General features: G+C 46.0%; 1 protein-coding gene across 3 annotated transcripts in view; it reads right to left on the bottom strand.

Moving 5' to 3' along the window:
- LOC138480706 (mucin-2-like) overlaps positions 1-16794 on the bottom strand; it is a 610165-nt gene that overhangs the window by 124062 nt on the left and 469309 nt on the right. For all 3 annotated transcript variants that reach the window (XM_069612406.1, XM_069612407.1, XM_069612405.1), the window contains one exon: positions 9787-9862. In XM_069612406.1, the coding sequence (XP_069468507.1) occupies positions 9787-9862 (76 nt within the window). The remainder of the gene's footprint in view (positions 1-9786; positions 9863-16794) is intronic.

The following is a 16794-nucleotide window of genomic DNA, read 5'->3' as shown; positions in this document are numbered from 1 at the left end:
CTTCCATTGGACAGAGCTAAATGAAACCAGAGCAATCTGCTCCATCTATGCCCCCTCCTGACAATTTCTGAGGGCAGTACTCGTGCAGACCACTTTGCCTGCTACAATGTAGTAGTCCATCTCTTTGAGCCAGTCTCTCCCCCTCCATCAAAAGTATAGCCAAATCATTCAATTGGTCTATGGTCCATCTTGCGATTATTAAACCCACAGATAATCCGGTTTTACTGTATTCCTCACCCAGATGTCCCGTGATCACAGCAGTGTCATCTTGGCAGCTGGGAACATTCTCCAGCCGTGTGCTTGCAAGTACACCGCTCTTACTTCTTCCCAGTCTCTCACACCCTGGTGTCCAGGATACTTTCAATGCCACCTGAAGCATTTACCTAGCCTGTGTCTTATTCGCAAGTATTGACTTAAAGCATGGCAGCTCTGCGATATTCATTGGTGTGACCGTCCACATGGGGACTTCAATCCCCAGTTTCTTAGCACATCCCAAATGCATCCAGGTCTGGCAGTCTGAAGTATTGCAAGAGTGATATTTCAAAGCCCATCAGGTTTCAGGTATATGCCCACTATAGAGCGAGTGCCAAAGTGATGGACTCCAAACACCTACAGGTCAACGATCAGTGCCAGTTGAGGAGCAGATACATGCACCCACTCATTCAGAATTACCAATCACCAAAGCCCAATAACATCAGAAACTATTTGGCAGGTGTAGAGCACGGTCCCAAATGGTTCTAAAGATTGTAGCTACGTTTACACAGGTCAGGCAATTTGAGACAGGTCTCTTATTAACTAAATATACAATATGACGTACTACACACACACAAAAATTATTGGAGAGAAATAGTGAAAAGCAGAATCTTCCCCATTGTGGTCAGTGCTGTCTCTAGGGATCAACGTTGCTCGGAAACCTTTGTAGGAGGGTGTCCCAAATTATGCCTGTGATGTGCTCCTTGCCTTTTGTGATTCCAATGCCCAGATACCACAAATTAGTGCCTTCCATAGATGGCAAACCTTTCTTTTTTTGTTATTGTGGGGGATAATAACCACCCAGACATCTGCTGTATTATGTGACAGGAGTGTCTTCTATACAGCATTATCATATCCCATATCATATCTAAAAGTCTTGGCACGAAGGTAAAGGGCTCCCAACATACAACATGGCCTTGGTTTAAGGCATTCAAGTCATCAATTCCCAGATGGGCACAAGGCTCTGCAGGACGGAGTGAATCTGAATCTACTGTGCCAAGAGCTCCAGAGTAAGTTCGCAACCAGCAACAGTTATTCTAATTCACCTTATCCAAATCATCAAGCATTATTTGAACATTGGGAGTGAGGAACACTTGCATAACACCCGACTGGCCTGGGATCAACCGTCCCCGTTAACACGCAGTTCGCCAGGACCCTAGTCTATACTTTCATAATGAATGGTATAAGCCCCACTCCCAGCCAGGTTCCTAGACTCGAGCATCACAAGGATAATTGCTAAGCACAGATTGCTTGAAATTGAATACAGTGGCTGTGCGCCAAGTATCGAGCTGACCAGTCACAGTGTCCTCCCCCTACAACAATAAAGTACCCTCCAACTACCAGTGGGACATCTGATGGTTTTCTGTCGGACACAAGCAGCCGCTAGATGGGAATGAGGGGGTGGCAAGTTGATCATATGTGCAGCACCGTAAGCCTTACCCATTTAATCACATTTACATAACTGAGGTCACGCTTGTGCCTGTGTACAAAGGTAAAAAACACACTTTAGCTAGTATTTGAGCTCATTAAAATAAGAACCGTCGTGTTTTACCCGAGTACACATGCCATCAAACAGCGTAGCAACGACATATTTCTACTCCTTTAGACGGGTCACTTGTCTGCTGAAATTAAATCAATCACCCCCAACACTCCTCACCACAATCTCCCCCAAACCCTCAAAGATTCTAGTTCTCTAGCATGGACCCAGAATGGCCCCTTTCCTCACTTCTGACTCATCTGTTCATCTGATCTACCACTCAGCCCTCTCATTTAGGAGTCCACAGATTAAAAGACAACTTAACCTCCCTTCACACTTGTCAGGGAAAATGGGCAGACCCTCAAAACAAAAACTATTTTACAAAGGCGTCATGTGGGGTCAGCTCTTCAACAAAGCTCGAGCCGTCCCGAGCCCAAAAGTCCCACTGAAAATAATGGGGGTATCGGATTTCTGCAGCTCCATCACGACTGTCCCGTAAGGTGTCCTCTTACTCCAGAATCCATTTCCTTCTCTACTTCCCAAGTTTTGGGAGTGCAATTCCCTCTTCTCCTTACTGGTTCGACATCTACTCTAATGGATTTATTGATTTTGCAAACAATCAATTTAAATAGAATGTGAGGCACTTCTCAGTGCTCTTCTCACACAGAGCAATCAAGCATCATACTACTGCCAACAATGAAAACTGAAAGGTCTTCAGAACCCTCCTAAAAAAATTAGAAGATTGACTATCTTACAGAGGGCAAATGGAACAATCCTATCATTAGAGCCTGCGAGAACCAAGTCTCATCATCCTTGAAGACATTACGTTTTGTCTTGAAGAGCAAAAGGTATCCATTTCCCAAATCCCAGAACAGTCTTCACTTTGGATTTCCTCAATGTTTGTACTTGCGTGGTGGCCAGGAAACAACCAGGAAATCTCCCCTTGCTTAAGCAGTTGCCACACAGGACAGGGGTAGCTGGTTCCCTCATGGTGTAATGCATTTGAGTGGGTACCTGGTCTGCCTGAAAAATATACAGAAGACCAGGTAACAAACCTGGCCACACAGCCGCTCTCTGTATAAGCCCTACCAAGGGCAGTGCAATTTGCAAAATTAGAGTCAACTAGTAAATGTTCACTGTATTTACAGAATGTAACTCATCCAAATAAATCTTAGTCGGATCCAAAAGTAATATGCGTTTATCAAAAAGAAAATTCCAAGTTGGTCACTAATAAAATCTTAGTGAGGCCGCGGCTAACTCATCCCATAATTGTTATAGACATAAAGTGCCAATGAAATTCAGGAAATTGAGAAAGAACTTGTAGGTTCACTAGGAAAAGAAGAATACGATATCATTCTAACTGACATCAATGCGAAACTGGAAGACTACAAGAACGAGTTGGAACAAAAGAAGGTGAAGAAGTTTAAAAGGGACACATATGATTATATCAATGAAGAAGTTTATACATGGATGGAGAAGTATGGCCCGATAGCACCAAAGAAACTCCACAGGTATCCATCAGATAACACTTCCAGCTCCGATTCAGACGCACAGAGGGAGACCGAGGTCCCGACAGAACAAGCATCGAGCGATCCCAACCAAACGGCCAGTCCGTCCACACGCACATCTACGACTGGACCTTTTTTAGGAGCTCGCCCAAAAGAACCCGCAGGGGGAGGAGGAAATCTAAAAAACAAACCACAAACAAGATTACAACTGAGGAAAACCTAGTCATAAATATATCTCATAAAACTCTGAATAAAACTGAAGAGGATACCCTACAAAAGGGGTTGAGTTTTGTACCCACTTACAGTACTACTCTATTTAATACCAAGATTGAGTTGTACAAATTCATAAGAAAACTTAAATTGAACGTATTCTTTGAGGAGTTAGAACCATACGAGAACACCTCGGATGCCCCAGATTTTCAAGAATTCAGAACTAAGAGTGGCTTCATACCACCAATCTCAGTACCATCAATTTATATTTTTCAAAAACTTGTTACTCGAGACATTGAACGGATCAGTTATAAAACTCCGCCGCATAGAAACATGAAACCTCATGAAATGAAAATCAGAGATTTATATTGTGATAAGGATATCACCATACGCCCAGCTGATAAGGGAGGCGCCCTAGTCATCATGAACACTACAGATTATAACATTGAATGCAGACAACTGCAAGATCGGACCATTTATGCACCTTTAGACCAAGACCCCACTCTTTCTATCAAATTGAACCTTGAGATGTTGTTGGATAAAGCCATGGAATTAGACTGGATAAATTAACACACCTATAAATTCCTCAACAACCCACACCCAAGGGTTCCCAATTTCTATACGTTGCCCAAAATTCATAAGGATCTTGTTAAACCACCGGGGAGACCTATTGTTGCTGGAATGAGTAGCATCAATCAACCATTGGGAGTGTATATTGACTTTTTTCTGCAACCTCTAATACAACAAACTTCCACATACGTTAGAGATACCACACACTTCTTACAGCAACTACACTGTTATTTTTGATTGTGATCACCTGATGTTTACCATTGATGTGAAGAGTCTATACACATCTATACCTCATGACCTTGGGATAGAATCAGTTGAATGGCTGCTGTTAAAAGCACCAGAAATTCGAGCACAGAATGAATTTATACTATCTCTCCTTCACTTTATTTCAGAGAACTCATATTTTCAATTTCAAGACAAATTCTTCCTTCAAGTGTCTGGTACATCAATGGGGGCCACTATGGCACCATCCTATGCGAACTGTTTTATGCATAAGTATGAAATGGACCATATACTGAATAACCAGGAATGGAACAAAAATATACACCTCTGGTTACGGTTCATCAATGATATTTTTGGAATATGGACAGGCACGGATGAGAGCTTCAGTGACTTTTTCACATATCTTAACAACATCGACCAGCGCATCCAGTTCACCAAAGAGACCTCCAGAGACAGAATCACATTCCTTGATGTTCAGATTGAGAAAAAAGACACCAACTATTCTACTACATTATTTCGAAAAATCACAGATCGCAATAACTTACTTCACCGCATGAGTTTCCATCAGCCCAGTTTACTCAAAAATCTTCCTTACAGTCAATTGTTGAGAGTTAAAAAGATCGTGAGCGATCCTGAAGACTACTTAGCACAGCAATTGAACATGAGAGAGAAATTTGAAGCACGTGGATACAGAAAGGATGAATTGGATTTGGCAGTCCAGAGGGTTAATTCCCTTGATTGTGACAGCCTATTGAAAAGTACTACTAAACAGAAGAAAGAACTCAAAACTCCAGTATATGTTTCTAAATTTTCCATTCAGAGTAACAAAATAAAGAATTCCATTAAGAAACATTGGAGCATTTTTAAGAATGATATAAGGGTCCAGAATCTATTTGAACAACTTCCAGTCTTTGCTTATCAAAGGAGCAAAAACCTACGAGATGAACTGGTCCACACGAGGCCACCGATGAAAGAACCCATTACTTCACGCACAGGAACATATCCGTGCTTACATTGCATCAATTGTAATTTGGTGATCAAGGGTGACACGATATACCATCCCAGAACAGGCAACAAGATTTTCCTGAAGACATTTGGTACGTGTGATAGTGTGAACATTATATATGGTATAAAATGCCCCTGTGGTAAGTATTATGTAGGACAGTCCACGAGATCAGCAAAGGCACGTTGGAACGAGCACCGTTCGTGCATACGTACATGTAACACCAACTCGGCGGTGGCACGCCACTGGCGTGATGAGAGCCACAACCTGACTCAAATTAGATTTGTCATTCTTGAAGTGTTAAAGAAATCGAATCCCCATGAGGATTTGGGCCTGCGACTCAACCAAAGAGAAACCTTTTGGATAGACAAACTTGGGAGCCGCTACCCAAATGGCCTAAATGAAGAGATTAACTATCACTGTTACATTTGAATCATTGTTTTCCATGCTTGACTTAAGAGGATTATGTTGATACATGAGTGACTAGTACATGATTCCCTTCCTCTACCAATGTACATTTATACGGGGACACTTTGGATGACCTCTCTCTTTAAGGGGGTCATTCATGTCTTTTGTTTTAGGATTCAATATGAATTGTTATCACATTAGGATCCAATCACCAACGTTTACACACCATTGTCGCCCTTCCCGAACTTAGGTTTGGGACCCAAGGTAGCGCCTTCCGGGGGCTACCGCATGAGACTGGTGTATTTATGATAAATGTACATGATATATCCACGATTACACCCATTAGTTGTTTATGTAATGGTTTAGATACACATGCTACCCTTGCATGATTTTTTCCATATATCGCAGTGTGTCTAATATGCTTATTATTATCATTATTATTATCACAATGTTTGTTTATTTATCTATGACATTTTCACTCATTTATACACAATTGTCGGTATGTTTTCTATGTCTATTAGCCTTTTTTCTCATATTCAATTTTCTGTTCTTTTCCTTCTACAATTCTACATTTATCAGTAGCTTTACTGTAAATTCTTTTTTATTTGAATTCTTGGCTTGAATTGTCTGATTACATAGAGTGTAATCGGCAGTATGTTTTCTAGGTCTATCAGCCGTTTTTCTCATATTTAATTTTCGATTTTTTTCCTTCTATAATTCCGTAATTATCATCAGCTCTACTGCAAATTCTTTATTTCTATGATTCTTAGCCTTGATTGCCTGATTGCATAGAGTGCAACTGCCTATCGGCATCGTGTCGATCAATGGACACATTTGGGTCACGTGTTTATATTAGTATGAGTAACCTTGGGAACGCTGTTCCCTGGCAATGCGGAATGGCGTCCCCTGCTTGACCGCAATTCCAGCCTCAGTACACTCGTAGCTTTACGAGTACAGGTAAGCCTGCAGACCTCTACAACTAGTGTCTATGACAAATTCTGAGACAACCCACTAAAACACATGTTGTTGCACCTACAGATTGAAGAATTGATTTGGTCTGGTTTCCAGACCTTTGATCTTGCGTGAAGTTGTCGTCAACTCCCCGCACATTTTTTCCACGGGCTACCTCGATCCCTTGAGGTAACTTTCCTTGGTTTTCTGATCATGTTCAAATTAACTGTTATTTCATTTACACATTATTTATTTTGGCATCTTTTCTTTTCCCTACTGTGTGGCTTAATTCACCTTTTCCATTTACCTTGCAACTCATCGAAAATTGGTATGTTATTTTTATATTGTTTTCACGCATGGTTATATTTTGTAACACAATCACGATTTTGTTTGTTTTTCAAAACTTGATGCTTTTGGTATAAATGTTCCACAGTTTGTGTAAATTAGACCTGCCCTGATGAAGGAGCTGTATGCTCCGAAATGCATTGGCACTTTATGTCTATAACAATTATGGGATGAGTTAGCCGTGGCCTCACTAAGATTTTATTAGTGACCAACTTGGAATTTTCTTTTTGATAAACGCATATTACTTTTGGATCCGACTATAAGATTTATTTGGATGAGTTACATTCTGTAAATACAGTGAACATTTACTAGTTGACTCTAATTTTGCAAATTGCACTGCCCTTGGTAGGGCTTATACAGAGAGCGGCTGTGTGGCCAGGTTTGTTACCTGGTCTTCTGTATATTTTTGTGTTCCACGAGTCAGGGTGTCTCCAGACTCATCGTAGCCAGCTCCTGTGAATTTTTTGAAAGATGATTTATAACCTCAACCTTTTTTGATCTGTTTGAAAGTGAATTTAAACAAGTGGTGCCCACTCACTTACCTTCCTACCTGGTCTGCCTGCCCATGAGGAAAATACTTTGGCACTAGGCCTTTCTTTACTCTGAGTGGCACCAGGTAAATGCTGGAGTTAGTCAAGTGTCCCTTCAGGTTGAAGGTCTTCCATGGCTTCCTTGATCATGAAAACCCTACCTTCCACTTCAGGAACCGACTATGCTGGTCCACAGATTAGACCTTCATTCCACCTTGACCGTCTCAATCTCATTGACAGAGAGGGTCCTACTTGCAATAACTCCCCAGTAGTCAGTCTCTGGGTCTGACCCACCACTTCTCCCATTATCTGCATTTGTTTAGCTTCAATAATCTTCACTTGTGGAAATGTTGCCGACACCCACATCCAATTATCCATTTTAATTTTCTCAGTGGTTTGCCTTGTCATGGTGTGCATCCTTCACAGGTCACACTGAATCAGTACGCATCAGAGCAGTGACCCTTTGCCGCTTCCACAGGGAGTGGGACTCCCATCCAGATGGGCACCGCCTCAGCCAGTGTGCCACCTGCAATACTAGAAGTCTCCGGCAGACTTCGCCATCCACAGCCAAGGGTCGGCACTTTGGGTCAAAGAAATGGCTGCTGTGGAGGACTGCCTGCAGCTCAGTCTTCCAGCTCTCTGCCGCCTCCTCCTCATAAGCCCAGCCCATAGTTCATTGGGAACCTCTGCAAGTTGGCAAGACCAGGGCCTGCACCAGGCCACCTGTCAGTATTCTCAAATTGAGTGAGGATGGGACCATTACTTCCTTCCAGAGAGCAGTTTTACATGTCCAGGGATCCAGGAGTAGTGACACTTTCCAGCCAGGCTGCTTCATGCTTCCCTCTTGACCTTCTCCTGGCACTGTGATCTGGACTTCCAATGTTGACATTTGCCCATGGGAGAATGGGGTACTGTGGTGTTAAGTGTCTTAGGACGAGGGTCCAGGATCTGCTGAAAACAGTTACCACGCCCATTGGCGCTCATTCCTCTGCAACTACATCAACAACCCCCATCACACAGCCCATACCAAAATTCAGAATCCTCGCCAGGTTGTGCTCACATTTTTGCAGCGGCAAACCTAGCGAACAGCTAATAATCATCATTAGTCCATTACACCCCTGGGATGCATTCTGGAATGCCAGGAGAGGCCCCACAACCGAGTTAATGTAGAGTTTTGAAAGCTGGCTTCCAACAGCAAATAGCCATCGGGAGTTTTAGGGTTGCAGAGTCCCTACTAATAGGTCTCTGAATGACCATGCCCCACCAGTGACGTTCTGAAAGGAGGCAAGTCTCCATGTTTGATACAATATATGATAGAGTGCATCACTAATTGCAATGTGACCTATTATGTAATATTTTCATCTCAAGCAGTAGCCATTCAAGATTAGTAACCATTTAACAAGCAAAATGAAGCAAAGTGTATGATATGTGGCTGGTACTCTGTGGCTGATTTGGAAGAAGGGGCCTAGAGGGAGGCCCATCCATGCCAGGAAAGTGGCCTCCAATGGGAGACCACACCTACGTTGACTTTACGTCAAAGGATTCACTGTACTACAATGAGGCCATTTGCGCATGGGAGAACTGCTTGCGATGTAGAACACTTCACGCCTAGCACTAGCTGGCGGTGTGCACAGCACCAATGGGTGAGAAATCGCACATGGGTTAACAAGTGTGCTGGGATGAACTTTAAAGCTGCAGCCCAAAGTACCACTCTTGAGAATCAGAGGAGGCTGCTGGTGGCATACACAGAGCTGAATGATCGGGGTCAGGAGGTCGAGGTTGGGTATTTCAAAACATGGTGCAAGCAATGCTGATATGAGATAGAGGGTAATGTCAAGTCTGGATAAGTAGATTGAGGGAAAGGAATGGCAAAGGAGTGGCGTGAACACATCTTGGGAGTTTGTGGGCTCTGGCGATCTATGCCTAGACTAGGAAACTTTGCACAGCAGAAAACTGAAGGTCTGCATTTTTACACACAATGCTAAAGCTTGAAAGACTGCAAAATACTTTTTTTTATTATGTAAGGTTTATTTTTCAAGCAAGCTAATACATTCTAAAGACCATGTTTTACTGTGTCAAAAAGCCACAGAGTTAGTGCCCAGAACAGAGTCAAACAGTGATCCTAAAGTACAAAAAGTGCAATTATTTTTAAAAAATTCCATCTACACGATGGAAGAAAAGTGCATTCAGTATTTAAAGACCCTTAATTGCCCCATGTCTGCTATTGCAAAAGGCATACTTTCTCCTTTGCAAATGCAGGAACGTTGGTCAGGATAGGGAGCACGACAGCAGGACTGCTGCCCAATGTACCTAGTTCACGCTTCACTTCTGCCAGCTCCTGGTCCAGTTGGGGGTTGGTTCTTCCATGCCACAGGTGCTCCGAATCCTAGAAAGAGAAAGCAAAGAACATCAAAACAAGACACCATTCACTGGGCATTGAACAGTCATAACACTGGTCAAACATCTAGGGAAGTCAGACACATCAGTTCTAGACACTGCAAATCAGATGAAATAACATCAATCGGTAGGACGCAGGGCCACACTGGGATTCTAAGCACTTCAACATGGAGGTGGAGCGCCCAGACTGAGAATAGATACATTGGATGTGCTTACCGTGAAGTAATAGACGAAAACATATGCCTTTGATGCGTTATATGGTAATAGAAATGAGAAGGTTAAAGACCTGGTCATTAAATTAAAACAGGGTGGCATGGGTAAACTAACTAAACTACATTTGTCAACCAAGATTTACAAACTCTTCAATATCTGCACTATGCCAACCTTTAACTTAAAGATAGACATGACCAAGGTACAAACTCACCCAACTCAAAAAACGAGCCCCTTCCCTTTGGCAACCTTAATAAGAACAGCCTCTTAACGGCCTTGGGGAAAGAAGGAACAAGTTATTTACCTGTAACTATTGTTGTCTGGCATGGATTCACGTGCTCATGAATATTCCTCGGCGTCGGGCTGGCAATCCTCTGTAAAAGAAAAACAGTTTCACTTACAAACTGTTTCTCCCATAAACCAATCACTGCCCTCAGCGTCATACTGCCCCCAGCCAATGAAAGCCCTCTCCCTAAGCCCTTCCTCTGGCAGCCATCTTCAGATTTGGTAAGCACGTAAAGTGGCAGTATGACCAAGAAGAGCCGTAGAGGGGCGGAAGGGAGGGTTTGCATGTGAATCAATGCCAGACCCATGCTGGAGAACAATAGTTACATGCAAGTAACTTGTTCCTTCTCCAGCATGGGGTCTGACATGGATTCACATACTCGTGAAAAACGAACACAGCAGTACAACATTACACAACCACGGGAGGTGGCAAGGCTCACCGGAAGCAATCAACTCTTATCTCTGAAAGAGACTCTCCTGAAACGAACAGGTGGCGTAGCACTGTTGGGCTGACTCTTGACTCCTCCCTTTAATCCGTGTCGACGCAGTAGAACTTCCTGAAGGCATTCGTGGACCACCAAATAGCAGCCCGGCAGAAGTCCAACAGGGGCACACGTCGTAGCAGCAATCAAACTGGTGGAATGGGTTCTCGGGTGGCCAGGCAGCAGTCGGTTTGCCAAACGATGACAGTGCATGATGCAGCCAGAAAGACAGTTTCAGATGTAAGCCTTGGACAAAGCCTTCCCACGGTTCACAGCACCCAAGTTTACGAACAGCTGTGAAGTTTTTCTAAAACTCTTCGTGCATGCTACGTAGAACTTCAGGGCACGAGCAACATCCAGCGAGTGCAAAGCCCTCTCGGCTGGAGACAAAGGGTTCAGGAAAAAAAACAGGTAACAAAGGTTCATTGAGGTGGAATTCCGACAGAACCTTAGGCATGAAAAAGGGGTGCGTACCAACATATCCCTCAATTCGTCCAAGTCGGGCATGGCTGCTTTCAGGACAAGGCCTGTTTCTCACCCACCATCCTGGTGGAGGTGATGGCCACGAGGAAGACCGTTTTCCATGAGATGATCCCGAGAGGGGCTTGATGCATAGGCTCGAAGGGGGTTCACATGAGCCTGGTCAGAACCACATTCTTCACACAGAGCATTCTCCAGTGGGAAAAATCAGAAAAGTCTTTTGAGGAACTCCTTGACGAGCCGATGAGACCAACGTGAAGACCTTTCTGGAGATCTGGTGTAGCGGGAGATGGCCGCCAGATGTACTTTGATCGAGGTGTGCAATCCGGCCTTGGCCAAGGATAGCAAGTACTGAAGAATCTGCAGGGGCCCTGACTCAGAGGGGCAATCTTCTGCGACTGGCACCACGTAGCAAAACATTTCCGCTTGTGACCGTAGCACTTCAGAGTCGACAATGCCCTGGCCTTGGCGGGGACCTCCCTGCAGTCTGCCGGCAACTCAAATCTTCCAAACTGTTGGGCTGCAGGAGCCACGATCCTGGGTTGTGATGTAGGATTGTGCCTCCTTCTCTGGAGAGTAGATCCGGGACCCGGTAGCTTGATCAGCTGGGCCGTGGTCAGGCTGAGAAGGTCTGGTTACCAAATCTGCCTCAACCACGCTGCGGCAACGAGTATCATCCTGCACTGACACGGTCAGTGTGTTGCTCACTGGTACCAGGAGAGGCAACGGAGGAAACGCATACAGAAATATCCCTTCCCACGGGAATGAGAATGCGTCCCTCAGGCTCCTCGGCTGATGGAATCTGCTGGCAAACCTCTGGCATTTGGAGTTTGCCGCTGTCTCAAACAGGTCGATCTGCGGCCTACCCCACTTAGTAAAGATGTGGCCTTAGAAGGCCCTGCCGAAGTTCCCACTCGTGGCAGGAGCGCAACTCCCTGCTATTGGAGTCCACAAGGGTGTTCTTGACTCAGTTGCTGCGCTTCCTTGGTCCCCTTGTTTCCTGATACAGAACATGGTGGTGGTGTGGTCCATAAAGATCCTCAACACCTTGCCCTTCAGGGACGGAAGAAAGGACTTGAGGGCCCAGAACACTGCCTGCAGCTCCAAGATGTTGACATGGAAATCCTTCTCCTCCGGCAGCCATAGGCCGGATGAGGTAGATGCAGGACATCATGTAAAGCAACAACTTGATGGTCCGTACTGTGGCCATCTTAAATCGGCAACAGCCGCTGCACCTTCCTCTGAATGGCCTCTACCCTCATTTCTGAGGGCGATGCTAGACCGGACTCTATCGAGCCTGGCCCTCAGGAATAACGTGTTCTGCAATGGTGTCAAGCAGGACTTTGGATAATTGATGGCGAATCCCAGATCCATCACCAGCTTGGCGGCCGTCCAGGTGTCCAACGGCCAACTCCTGCGAGTGCCCCCGGATGAGCCAGTCGTCGAGGTACGGGTATATGTGAATCATCCGTAGATGCAGATGGGCTGCCACCAGTGCCAGGCACTTCGTGAACACACTGGGGCCAATTTCAAGCTGAATGGTAGGGCCTTGAACTGGCAGTGCTCTCCCTGCACTACGAAGTGAAGAAACGTGCATTTCCTGTGAATTGGGACGTGGAAGGAGGCGTCCTCCAGGTCCACTGACGTCAAGAAATCCCCTCTTTCAATTGGCCGAGCAGGTGCTGCAACGTGAGCATCCTGAATTTTTGAGAGTTGAGGTATTTGTTTAGACATTGCAGGTCTAGAAAGGGCCTTCAGCCTCCAGTCTTCTGGAGTAAACTCCGGAGTTGCTGGGGAACCAGCTCTATCGCCCCTTTTCGCAGCATGGCCCGTACTTCCTCCAAGAGCTGAGGGACATGCTGCTCCTGACGGGGCACAGGAGGGATCCGCGGACATGTGCTAAAAATCCAGGATATGACCCTGGGCAAGAGTGTCCAGCGCCCATCTGTCGGTGGTTCTCTTTTCCCACTCGCTGACGAACCTAGTCAGCCGGCCTCCCAACGGGGTGCACGGGTGGGGGCCAGACGCCTTGGCCGGTTCAGGCTGGAGTGGGCGTCCTGCCTTTCTGGCAACAACGCTGAACACCTCCTCCCATAGGCCTGGGAATGGCCTCTGTGGTCTGCCTGGGTCATGCATCTGGACGGCTGGCAGTACAAGGAGGAAAAACCTTTTGACGACCTACCCAAGTTTCCTATGGAAGAACCAAAGGAAGAGTGGTGCTGTTGGAGGGTGCCCAAGGCACAGGCAGTCTCTGTATCCACCTTGATGGCCTGTAGGGACTTGTTGACGGCCTTTCCAAAAAGGTTATCACTGTTGAAAGGCATGTCCAGTACCTTCGTTTGGACCTCCTGCTGTAAATTTGTGGCCTTTATCCAACCTTGGCGACAAAGGCAGACACTGTTCTCCATCTGGTGGAATCCCCTATCGGCAACGTCCAGTGCCACTGATGGCGTGATCAGACACTACATCTTCCTCTTGGAAAAGGAAGATCGCCATCATCCTCTTGTCGGGGAGGTACTCTAGAATAGGCTGCAGCTTGAACCACAGCTCCCTTTCATACCTGGCTAAATTCTCCAGTGCATTGGCTGCCTTGATGGTAGACACCATGACATAGAATACCTTCCTCCCCATGGTGTCCAATTTCTTACCTTCGCTGTCCGGAGGGACGGAAGAATTGGATGGGTTGGATGACCGCTTCCTTGCAGTCACCAAATCCTCCAGATCTGCCGATGGTTGTGACCTCAGGCACTTGGGTGCGGATTCCGGTACTCAGTAGTGCTTCTCCAGCCTCTCTCTTGGTTGAAGCCGTGAAAGCCAGGCCCATCCTCCCACACGTCGTCCAGGAGAGGTACCGTCACGATTGTCTGCCTCTTGGCCTTGCGCCTCTGGTACAGGAAACCCTCCTTCCTGGTCTTCTTGGGTACGAGCTGGAAGAGCTCAGAGGCTTTGGCGATCATAGAATGGAACAATCCTACCACGTCCGGTGCCAAAGCCCTAGGCTGCGGGGCCCCGCTGCCCACTCAGGCGAGGACATTGTCCGTCGCGGCCGTATCCATACCCGTTTCCAGGTATGCTGGGGGAGATGGAACCCAACCTGAGTGTGGAGGCTGAAAAGGGACCTCATAATGAGTTTTCTTTTCTTTGTAGGCGGTTGATTGGGGGCCTGGGGAACAGCTGGAAAAGGCCCATGTGGCATCTTCTTCTGGATCTCTGACACAAAGGTGTGGAGGGTTGATAGGCTGTCCAGAGAAACATCCCTCGGCGGAACTGGCGTGATCGTAGCACTGGGCTCTGTGCCTTTGTCACATCGTCTGTCCTCCTCTACGACGTCCTTGTGGACCGTGTGCAGGGACTCCACAGCCTCGTCCTCTGTGGACAAAATGTCCATGGCTTGAGCCCATGAGGGGCTGGAACCATGTTCTGAGGGGTATCCCCTTCTTAGGAGTGCCGGCAGACCATGCCAAAGTCACCACTGTGGCTTCTCAACTCTGAGTGAGGGATACCTTCAGCGCTGTCGAGGTTACCCTCTCTGGGTCAGCCGATTTAGCTTTCGAAAGAGCAGCGGACACTAGCTCTATCGTTGAAGTCTTTTCTTGTGCCGCCTGGACCTTCTTGGGCAGCTCAGACTTCTCCTCCGTCCGCAGCTTCTCGGGCTTCTCCCACAGCTTAGCTGGGTGGGACGACTTCCTCTTCGAGGAGTAGCTTGATTTCCGGCTGGCAATGGAGGCAGACGGTGATGTCTATCATGCCCTGCCTGCCGTGGCACCCACTTCCGCAGCGACCCCAGAGGACCCGAACTTCCAGTGTGTGGCCTTATCCTGGGACCCCCCGGATGAGGCACCCTCACAGGACTTGGAAGCCCACTCCTCGGACCGACCGGCCTTGGCATTCAGCCACGCCGCCAGTCTACTGTTCCTGTCCTTTGTATTCTTAAAGAATCTGCGGCTAATCTCGCAATCCTCTTCCCTGTGGTCAGGATGCAGGCAGTAGAGGCGTTGTAGCTGCTTGTCCTCCACAAACACATTCCGGATCCCACACTTGGTGCAGGGCTTGAAGAGGGATTTTCGTTCTCCTCTGTAATGGTCGGAGGGCACAAAGTAGGCTCGATTGCCTCCTAGAAACTTCGACGATTTTCGCCCTTGAGGGACACAACTTCACAGACAATGGATCCCCGCTGTCGGCAGATGGAGAGAAGAGCACTTAGGCTCTTTTGGAACAAAAATAGAACCTTTTTTCTGCAAAAAAACACAAAAACCCTAGAAGTAGCTCGCAGAGCAAAACTGAGGACTCCCAACATTGAAGCATGCAGTAAAAATCTGAAGATGGCTGCCAGAAGAGGGGCTTAGAGAAGGCTGGCATTGGCTGGGGGCAGTATGACCAGGGGACAGTGATTGGTTTATGGGATAACTACAGTGAAACGATTTTTCTTTAACCAAGGATTCCCAGCCAGACGACTGGGAATATTCAGGAGCATGTGAATCCATGCTTTGCAGAGCCCAAATCTCTGGCACAGCACTTCCATTTAAACATTTACTGTGAGAGGTTTATGGCAACCCATTATCAGTAGATCACTAGATATTCATGTTTAAACAGTGTGACTAATAATCCAATAAGCTTCACGCAGGTCTCGAAATGTGAATGATTCTAGACAAGCAGAGATCCCAAGAAGAGAATATTACCCACTTCAGCAACCTAGACGTACAATCCACTGCCTGCATTCATTTCATTTAAGGGGAGAGACAACAGGAGAACGCTTGCTCAAGCGTGGTACCATAATACGATGCAAAGCGGTTCAAGATAGCGCAAACCCTTCAAACATTTGGATCACTGATCTTAAATTTCTTCCTAGATACCGGATGTACGTTTAAGAGGGATGACCATATTTCCAAAGGCGTAAACCAGCCGGACTCTTCCTAGATTGCAAAAGGCCCAAAATGCAGCAACATGTTCAGGAAATCTCACGCAGAGAACGCATTACAATAGTCAAGCTCAGCATGAACGAAAGCACCCACAACAATCTGACTTTTGGAAAGCTGGTAGGGAGGAGGCAGTACATTCTTTTGACATATGAAAGAGGAACTTTTGCAGGTCCGTAAAGATATCCTCCAATGGCAGCTCAGTTTGCAATTGGCTACCATGATGTTTACTTTTTATGTTTCCAAAAAAGACCATACCCACCAACGGTGGAGCTGCTTATGCAAAACCTGAATAACTGATGCTGTGCAATCCATGATCAAAGGGACGAAGGTGTACCGATCACAGGAAAGCTTCTTTGGGATCAGAGTAATAACTGCAAACCAACATTTGGTTATTAGTACATAGTCACATTTAAAAAAAAGGAACAAGTTACTTACCTGTAACTGTTGTTCTCCAGCATGGGTCTGACATGGATTCACATGCTCATGAATATTCCCCGTCGTCAGGCTGGGAATCCTCGGTAAAGAAAAAACCAGTATCAGTTTCG

This window comes from Ambystoma mexicanum, chromosome 5p (assembly GCF_040938575.1).
Source record: "Ambystoma mexicanum isolate Mex_15411 chromosome 5p, UKY_AmexF1_1, whole genome shotgun sequence".
NCBI classification, from domain to species: Eukaryota; Metazoa; Chordata; class Amphibia; order Caudata; family Ambystomatidae; genus Ambystoma; species Ambystoma mexicanum.
Note: the sequence above shows the minus strand (reverse complement) of the source record. Positions and strands in the feature narration are given on the sequence as shown.